Here is an 8896-nt window from a genome sequence, read left to right as displayed (position 1 = left end):
ATTGCGGGTCTCACCGGAGCAGGGATACCCAGCCGCATGGCCGCAGCTGGAGCACACGGCTCCGCTTTGCTGCATCCTGACAGCCTCCTGGGAGGGGCCTCAAGCAGGACGAGGGGCTGGGGGAGCCTCTGGCCTGACAGGGCTCCCCACGGGGCCCCGGAGCATCCCCCATTCCATGTGCACCGGCTGTTACACCCTGCCTGAGCCAAGGGCCTCCCACGGGGCCAAGCTGGGCTGCCCCCCTACCTCTCTGGCCCGCTGTGAGCTCAGACCCTACTGCCAGAACCTCCTGGCTGCGGTGCCGGTGCTGTCTGATGGTGGCACACAGCCAGCTCCCCACTGCCCCAGAGCATCCCCTTTGCCCTGGCAGGACGCTGCGGGGGACCTGCACCCAGGGCACTGGGTACCCCACAACACATGCCTGTCTCATTGCTCCCATCACTCCTGCACGATGGCAGACTCAGTTCTGAGGACCACAGCGTATCCCTACAGTCCACCTGGTCCCCTGGGATGCCAGCACCTGCCTGCACCCCACACTGCTCGCACCCCCACACTGCCTGCCTGAGGGGCTACAGGATACACGGGGTGCTGCCCTGGACCCCCACTCCTTGTTTGGCAGCCCTAGTACAGGGCAGGGAAGAGCCAGCAGAAACCCCAGCCAGTGAGCACCATTGGGGGGCAGTGAGGTGGTGGGCTCCAAGCACAGGCATGTCAGCTCCCTGGAGTGCAGGAATGAGGGGGTCCAGGCTCAGGGATGGGTGCCCCCTTCCCAGCCAGTCCTGACTCTGCAAAGCCCAAACCAGCACTGGTCTCCTCAGCCCCATGGCACTCTCGGTCCTGTGGCACTCTCACTACCCTTGCCCCAGTGCTCCTTGGGGTCAGAGGGGGTGCCAGCCCCCTAAGCAGCTGCAGTCCCAGCCAGAGCAGGCACTGAGGCCCAAGGGGTGACCCAAAAGCCCATGGGACCCCAACCCTCCCTGCACCCCAAGACCAGGGGCTGCCTGGGCACCAACACCTCCTCAGGTGCTGTGGCCACATGTCTGGGACACACAGCACATGTGCACCCCCCAGGTATCCAGGGCACATCACACACGTGGGACACGCCACACACACGCATGTCCGAGTCCGGAGCGTGCATCAGCATGCCTCCCTGTGAGCAGCCTGTGACGCCTGTCTTGAGCACCATGTGTGCGCTTCCGCACCCTCGGCCGAGCCCTGGCGTACGCACAGCCAGCACATGTAAACACACGCAGAGAGGTCACGGGGTGTTCACGCCCTGGGCGGCAAACACAGGTCTGGGAACAGGCTGTGGGAATGGCCCCCGGTGTGCCTGCAGCCTGCACACGCACACAGAGCTCACACGCTTGCACACGCACACACACGCGTACACAGGCACACGCAAACTCTCGCAGGCACACCCAGGCGCACACACACACGGCCACACACCGATGCACACACGCTGTCACACACACGCACGTTCCCACATCCACCCGCACCCCCGGCCCCTCCGCAAAGCCCCGCGCACGTGTCCCTCGGGGACCCCCGTGCACGTGCACACGCCTCCCCTCGCACAGCTCTGTGCACGCACCCCGCGCACCCGCCCGTGCACGCCCCTTGCACACGCACGCCCCTTGCACGCTCACTCCTCTCACACGCATCCCGTGCCCGGTGCCCCCCCGCTGCTCACCCGCTCGGCGACTCCGAGGCGCGGCAGGAGCCGCCGGCAGCGGGGGCGGCTCCGGGGTGTTTCCCCCCCCCGCCGGCGTTGCGGGGCGGCGCGGGGGCGGCTCCGGAGGGCTCCGCCCGCAGCACAACAAAGGGCCGGCCCGCCCCTCCCGGCCCCGCCCCGGCCCGCCCCGGCCCCGCCACCGCGCCGGGGGCCCCGGGGGAGCGAGGGCTGGGGGCGGCTGCTCCTGGCTGGGGAGTCATCCCCAGTGCTGGGGGCGGGAACTGGAGGCGCCTGTCTCTGCCCCGCCGTGGTTTCTGCGATAGTACCGGCGTTGATGGGGTCATGCTGGTGTGCCCAGGACTCCGTGTTTCAGCCCCAGCACACTGAGGGGCTTCCAACACCGGGAGGCTATTGGGGAGCATGGTTTGGGGGGCAGCACCCACTGGGGGTCCCTGGTAGCAGGGATGACCATGGGGGCACCTGGTGCGCACGGCCCCAGGCATCATGGCGAGATCCTTGTGGTGATGACCAGCTTAGGGAGTTTTGGGGTAATTCAGGGGTCTGGGTACCTCACAGTGACATGTGGCTCTGTGGGGTTCAGGGATACCATGGCCATGGGCGTCCCCACAGTGGCACACTCGGAGCTGGTGGCTGGCAGCTGGGCGTCAGCAGTACCCAGAGCTGCTGGGATCATGGGTACTGAAACACCGCTGTGCTGGGCAGGCAGGAGTCTCCAGAGGGGTCCCAGGCAGGGTCATGCTGGCAGCCCCAGGAGGTCGGACGGTTGCTGAAGGGGAGACACAGCCCCCCCTCCAGCCTGCAGGCCAGCAGCTCTGGGCGGTGCTGCGGCTTCTTGCATTTGAGGGCAGCACAATGAAACACGGCCCCTGTCAGCCCTTTGGTGCCCCCTCCACGGGCAGACCCAGGGCTGCCTGCGGGCAGCAGGGAACACATGGAGCCCCCCCGCCATGTCCTTGTTCATGCTCTGGCTGGGTCCCAAACCTGCGGGACTCATCACTCCCTGAGGTCCCGGCCCCACAGCCAGCCCTGCCAGCACTCTGGTCTCCCCAGGATGGCCACGCTGGGGACGCTGGAGTGGCACAGCAGGGAGGGTGGCTGGGCTGCAGCCAGGGATGAACGGGCGGTGCCTTTGTTTGGGCCCTTCCCTGGGCCTCTGCCACATGGCCACTCTTGTCCTCTCCTCGCGGGGGGACTGCCGCCGCGCTGGCCTAACCTCGTCCTGCCAGCGCTGCGGTCACTGGGCGGCTCCAACCGCGGGGCCAGGGCAAGGGCAGCCAGGGGGGCAGCTGGGGCGGCAGCCAGGCAGCCCCTGAGCAGTGCTGGCATATGGCTGCAGGGCTACTGGCGGGACGGGGTGCCACGGGGTGGGCGGTGGGAGCAGGGACATCCAGGACCCCGGACCACTGCTGACCCCCCCGCCACTGCGGTCCTGCGGCTCCTGCTCTGGTTAATGTTAAAGCCAGGCAGACGTCAACGACTGCCACAGCTCCTCCAGCCCCTTCGCCAGGGACTGCCAGCTCCAGGGCTGTTTTTCCTCCTGGAGCAGGATCTGCCCGTCCCATGTGGCTAAAAAAAGCCATCGGCTTGGCTGGGACAGCAGGACAACAAATTCCCAGCCTGAGCAGCCTCCTGGCACCCCTGGCACACTCCATGCACCTTCTCGGGGTGCCCCTGGTATGCATCACCCCCATTGTCGTTGTCGCCGTCGTTCTCCTCCTTCTCCTCCTCCCCACACGGAGGCCAGGCAAGGTGAAGGTCTCTGGTGAAACAGTGGCAGTTGCCCTTGTCCTGCTGGATCCAGCTGCCGAGTCACGCGCCAGCCATGAGCAGGGACGCCGGCTTCCATGTAGGGACAGGCTATGTCTGCATTCCCCAGCCCCAGTGTACCCCCCGATTTCACACGGGGTTTTGCAGTCGGGTTTGGTCCCAGTTCTACGAGGGTTTTTACAGCTGGGTTTGATCCTGAGGAAGTGTGATGCTGGTTTCACCAGGGATTTTGCAAATGGGTCTGGTCCCAGGGGGTGGGGCCATTCCCAGTTCCACGAGGGATTTTAAACGTGGGTCTGATCCCCAGGTTTCATTCCCGGTCCCATGCAGGGTTTTGCAGCTGGATCTGGTCCCAGGGGGCTTTGTTCCCTGTTCCACGAGGGGATTTACAACCGGATCAGGTCCTGGGGGAGTTTGGTCCCTGATCCCTGTGGGGTTTGGCAACCGAGTCAGGTTCCGTGGGGGGTTGGTCCCGATCCCACGCAGAGTTTTACAGCTAGATCTGGTCCTGGGGGGCCCGGTCCCGATTCCACACGCGATTTTACAGCCGGGTTTGATCCCGGGTGGGTTTGGTCCTGGTTCCACGTGGGGTTTGACCGCCTATCCGCAACCCCGATGTACCCAGGGATGCAGCATCCCTTTGATGGGAATGGGGACCGCAGCGGATCGCGGCCACTCTGTGCTTTGGCGTTGGGGCGGGATGCAGCAATGGCCCGAGCCCCACCGCGGGACCCCGCGCGGGCCCCTCCAGAGCCCTCGCGGGGCCCCACGGGGGGGCCGGGGCTCTGTCCCGCCCCGGGGCGGAGAGAACCGCGCCCCCGTGTCCGCCCCGTCGTGTCCGCCCACGCCATGGCCGCCCGTTACCTCCGCGCTGCCCCGGCGCTCAGCCGCCTGTCCCGCTGCCCGCTCCCCGCCGCCGGCGTGGAGCAGCGCCGGCACTGTGAGTGGGGAACCTTGGGGGGCTCTAGGGGGAGACCCCCGTGTCCTCGGGGCTGCGCACGCCACGAGGGGGGTGTGCTCCAGACCCACGGGGGGGGGGCGGCTCGGATTCTTTTCGGGGGCGGTGTCAGAAATTGGATCCGGACTCACTCTTACTGACGGTCCGCGGGGATTTGCGGACCCACGCCGCGTTTTATAGCTAGGTCTGATCCTGGGGCGTTTGGTCCCGGTTCCACGTGGCGTTTTGCACTCCAGCTCGTACCTGCTCTGAACCTAGGGGGGGTGGTTCGTTCAAGGTCCCGGACCAACGCGAGATTTTGCTCCCCAGGAGGGTTCACTCCTACTCCCAGTGCCATGCAGAGTTTTGCTGCCTGGCAGTGCTCCGGTCCCACTCAGAAGGGGTCACCTCTGCTCTGGGTACCACGTGGGGTTTTACAGCCTGATCCACAGACAAGTTTGGCACCCAGGTTTAGTCCTGGTCCAGGATCCACACAGGGATTTGCACCCTGGTTTGTGCCTGGGTCTCGCCCCAGGGGACTGCACCTGCTCCTTATTCTGGTCCCGTTCTTGATCTGACTGAGGCATTGCAGCCTGGCTTGCATGCAGGTCCCACTCTGAGAGAAATGTGTCTCTATTCTTGTCCCCCTCACATAGTAGATTTTACACTCTGACCCCCACTCCAGCAGTATTGGCCCCAGTAACTGGCCCAGACCCCAGCGGGGAGCTTGCACCTGACCTGTACCTGTCCCTGAGCCAGGGTGGCACCACACCTGGCAGGACAGAGCCCACAGGATGCCCTAGCCCCATACAAGGGTGTGGAGCTGTGGGACCAGGGGTGCACCCCAACATGCCCCTACACTGCTCTCCAGATGCCGACAAGCGGATCAAGGTGGCAAACCCAGTGGTGGAGATGGACGGAGATGAGATGACACGAATCATCTGGGCCTTCATTAAGGAGAAGGTGATGGGGTCCTGCCCCAGGAATGGGCGGGTGTGCCACAAGTGGAGCTGGGGGGGTTGTACAGGGAACAGGTGATCCCTACGCTGCTCTCTGTCTGTCCCTCCCACCTCTGTCCCTCTGTCTGCAGGAAGCAGGTGCTAAAATCGGCACAACTACCAGAAAGACCTTTAAGTGAGGTGGTCCTGGGCAGCGGGAGCTGTCCCACACAGGGAGGCCTATTCAAGGCGGGGGGGATCATCCTGGCCAGCAGGAACATCTTGGCCAGGGGGACCATCTTGGGCAGGCAGCCAGGCTGGGCCAGGCTGGGTGCCAGGGCTGGCCATGCCATGGTGCTGGTCCCAAGACCCTGCACTGTCCCCCCACTCTGACACTCTCCTGGCCCCTCAGCTCATCCTGCCCAACGTGGATGTCCAGCTAAAATACTTTGACCTGGGGCTGCCACACCGGGACAAGACAGATGACCAGGTCACCATTGACTCAGCGCTGGCCACCCAGAAGTACAGCGTGGCTGTCAAGTGTGCCACCATCACGCCCGATGAAGCCAGGGTGGAAGGTGGGCAGGGGCAAGGGGCCGAGCTCCCACTGCAGCGGGGGATGCTGGCAGCTCCATGGGGTGCTGAGCCTTCTGTCTGTGCACAGCCCCTTGGGGTCAGCGGTGCCTTCCCACTGCCAGCTCAGGTTTCTGGTGGGTTGGGGACTGTACCATTCCCAGTGTTGTGCCCCTCTCCCCACCCTGGGGGGGCTCATGGGTGGTGTGGGGACCCCATGGGGGACTGGGGACACACTGACCTCTGCCCCGTGCCAGTCATGATCTCATGCTGGCTGTCCCTCCCCTTGACCAGCCTTGCAGCAGGGTCTGGCAGCAGCCCGTGGCACAGTGGAGCTGGGTGCTGGCAGGGGCCATGTACTTCAGGGGGGCTGGGGGGTCATTCAGGAGTCCCACCTCTGCATGCCCCACAGAGTTCAAGCTGAAGAAGATGTGGAAGAGCCCCAATGGCACCATCCGAAACATCCTGGGGGGGACGGTGTTCCGGGAGCCCATCATCTGCAAGAACATTCCTCGTCTGGTGCCCGGCTGGACTAAGCCCATCACCATTGGCCGCCATGCCCACGGTGACCAGGTGAGCCAGTGCAGGGACCAGTAGCGTGTGGCTGGCCAGCAGCTCCCTCAGTCCCTGCCTGACACTCTGCCTGGCCCCCCACAGTACAAAGCCACCGACTTTGTCGTGAGCAAGTCTGGGACGTTCAAGATGGTTTTCACGCCGAAGGACGGCAGCGGGTCCAAGGAGTGGGAGGTGTTCAACTTCCCCGGCGGCGGCGTGGGCATGGGCATGTACAACACAGACGAGGTACTGGTGGGGCTCAAGGGGTCCCTGCAGGGCAGTGTGCCTTGCCACCCTGGGGGAGATGCCAGGCTGAGGGACGGGCCCATAAGGTTCACATGCTTCCCTTGCAGTCCATATCTGGCTTTGCGCACAGCTGCTTCCAGTACGCTGTCCAGAAGAAGTGGCCGCTCTACATGAGCACTAAGAACACCATCCTCAAGGCCTACGACGGGCGCTTCAAGGACATCTTCCAGGAGATCTTCGATAAGTATGGACCTGGGGAGAAATCTGGGCTGTTGAGGGGGCTGTCCTGGGGGTGCTGGCAGTGAGACCCACCTGGGGTGAGCATGGCTGACCCCTGGCCTGGGCTCCCAGGCATTACAAGACGGAGTTTGACAAGCTAAAGATCTGGTACGAGCACCGGCTCATCGATGACATGGTTGCCCAGATGTTGAAATCCTCCGGCGGCTTTGTCTGGGCCTGCAAGAACTACGACGGGGATGTCCAGTCCGACATCCTGGCCCAAGGTGGGGCAGCATAGGGTGCAGTGCACTCCGCATCATCACCCCTGGGAGCTGTCCTGACCCCTATCCCACCGCAGGGTTCGGCTCCCTGGGGTTGATGACCTCTGTCCTGGTGTGTCCGGATGGGAAGACCATCGAGGCTGAGGCTGCCCATGGCACTGTCACCCGCCACTACCGGGAGCACCAGAAGGTGGGCGTGCTCTTCCAGTGTGAGCTGCCTGTGCTGGGTTGCCCACAGCACAGTGCCCACACCAGACAGCTGACCACACTCTCTGTGCAGGGACGACCCACCAGCACCAACCCCATTGCCAGCATCTTCGCCTGGACGCGTGGCCTGGAGCACCGGGGCAAGCTGGACAGTAACCCTGACCTCGTCAAGTGAGCAGGGTGGGGTGGGGATCCCCAGGTGAGGGTCCCTGCCAGCAGCTGCTCTGGTCGCAGTTGTGGCAGGGCCCGTGGCGGCAGCCGTGCTGGAGCCACAGTGCTGCCGTCCCCAGGTTTGCGCAGACACTGGAGAAGGTTTGTGTGGACACAGTGGAGAGCGGGACGATGACAAAAGACCTTGCTGGCTGCATCCACGGCCTTGCCAAGTAAGGGTGGCTCTCAGGGCAGAGCACGGGGGCAGCCACCTGCACCAGGGCAACATGGCTGCATGGGTGACCATGAGGGTGGAATAACCCTGTGGCGTGGCCACAAGAACAGCATAGTGACCACAAGGACGGGCTGGTCCTGCAGGGCAGCCACAAGGGTAGGAAAGTGACCAGGAGCTGGCTGTGCACAGTGGCCACAGGCAGCTACTGGGCTCTGGACAGTCCCTAGGGACGCGGGGTGGCTATTCACAGCTGATAGATTGGGCAGGGGCCACATCCTGGACTCATCCCGGATGTGGTGCCTGTGGGAGGTGGGCAGGGACCCCCACCAATCCTCCTCTGTCTCCCCAGTGTGAAGCTGAATGAGCACTTTGTGAACACCACTGACTTCCTCGATGCCATCAAGAACAACCTGGACAAGGCTCTGGGCAAGAAATAGGGGACAGCCTCCCTGTCTCTGGGATGGATGAGGCTGGGAGGGGCCCAGCTCCCCAACACAGCTCAGGAACAGTTGAATAATTTTTCTAAAGTTTTCTTAGGAGTGTTTTTCAAGCCTTTGTAGCAGGGGTGTGTAGGGCTGGGGGTGGGGGGGGGGGGGGGTGGTGCGTTTGTCCTGATTCATGTACCCCATAACCGTGTGGTGCCATTAAATGTCTCCCCAGCCACAGCACATCATACAGCACAGCTTTACAATGCAGGCACGAGGGGCAGCCAGACCCCTCAGCTCAGCCTTGCCAGCCTGGGGGGGGCCGTGCACTCCAGCATTTTGACATTGGCCTGAAGGTAGCATATGGGGGTCCACAGCCCTGCCATGGTGAGGAGGGGTTGGGGCTGCCCAAGGCTGTGGCCATCTCCATCCTGCCCCAAGGCTGGATGACAGTGGGGGGGAAAAAGGTGGGTGCAGGGGTAGTAGGCACACTGCCTTGTGGGGGAATGAGTGGTGCCACACCCAGAACCACCCCAGGGCTTTTGGGGATGGGGCAGATGGTGCTCAGCCTCAGGGAACACAGCGACTGACAGAAAGCGTAGGGTGTGTGTGGGGTCAGCATGGCTGTCCCAGGCCCTGTGCCCTGGCTAGTCCCCAGGTCCTGATGCCTGCC

The 8896-nt window shown here is 63.9% G+C and overlaps 1 protein-coding gene across 1 annotated transcript; it reads left to right on the top strand.

Moving 5' to 3' along the window:
* Nucleotides 1–4279: 4279 nt before the first annotated feature.
* On the top strand, nucleotides 4280–8334 carry IDH2 (isocitrate dehydrogenase (NADP(+)) 2). Its single transcript, XM_032122859.1, has 11 exons — nucleotides 4280–4397; nucleotides 5266–5357; nucleotides 5745–5910; nucleotides 6318–6478; nucleotides 6563–6706; nucleotides 6814–6950; nucleotides 7058–7209; nucleotides 7284–7396; nucleotides 7487–7584; nucleotides 7704–7796; nucleotides 8148–8334. Exons 1-11 carry the CDS (start codon nucleotides 4307–4309, stop codon nucleotides 8233–8235), a joined length of 1335 nt encoding a protein of 444 aa, XP_031978750.1. The 5' UTR covers nucleotides 4280–4306; the 3' UTR covers nucleotides 8236–8334.
* The last annotated feature ends 562 nt before the right edge of the window (nucleotides 8335–8896 follow it).

Source organism: Corvus moneduloides, chromosome 13 (genome assembly GCF_009650955.1).
Source record: "Corvus moneduloides isolate bCorMon1 chromosome 13, bCorMon1.pri, whole genome shotgun sequence".
In the NCBI taxonomy this organism is placed as follows: domain Eukaryota; kingdom Metazoa; phylum Chordata; class Aves; order Passeriformes; family Corvidae; genus Corvus; species Corvus moneduloides.
This window is presented reverse-complemented; position numbering and strand designations above follow the sequence as displayed.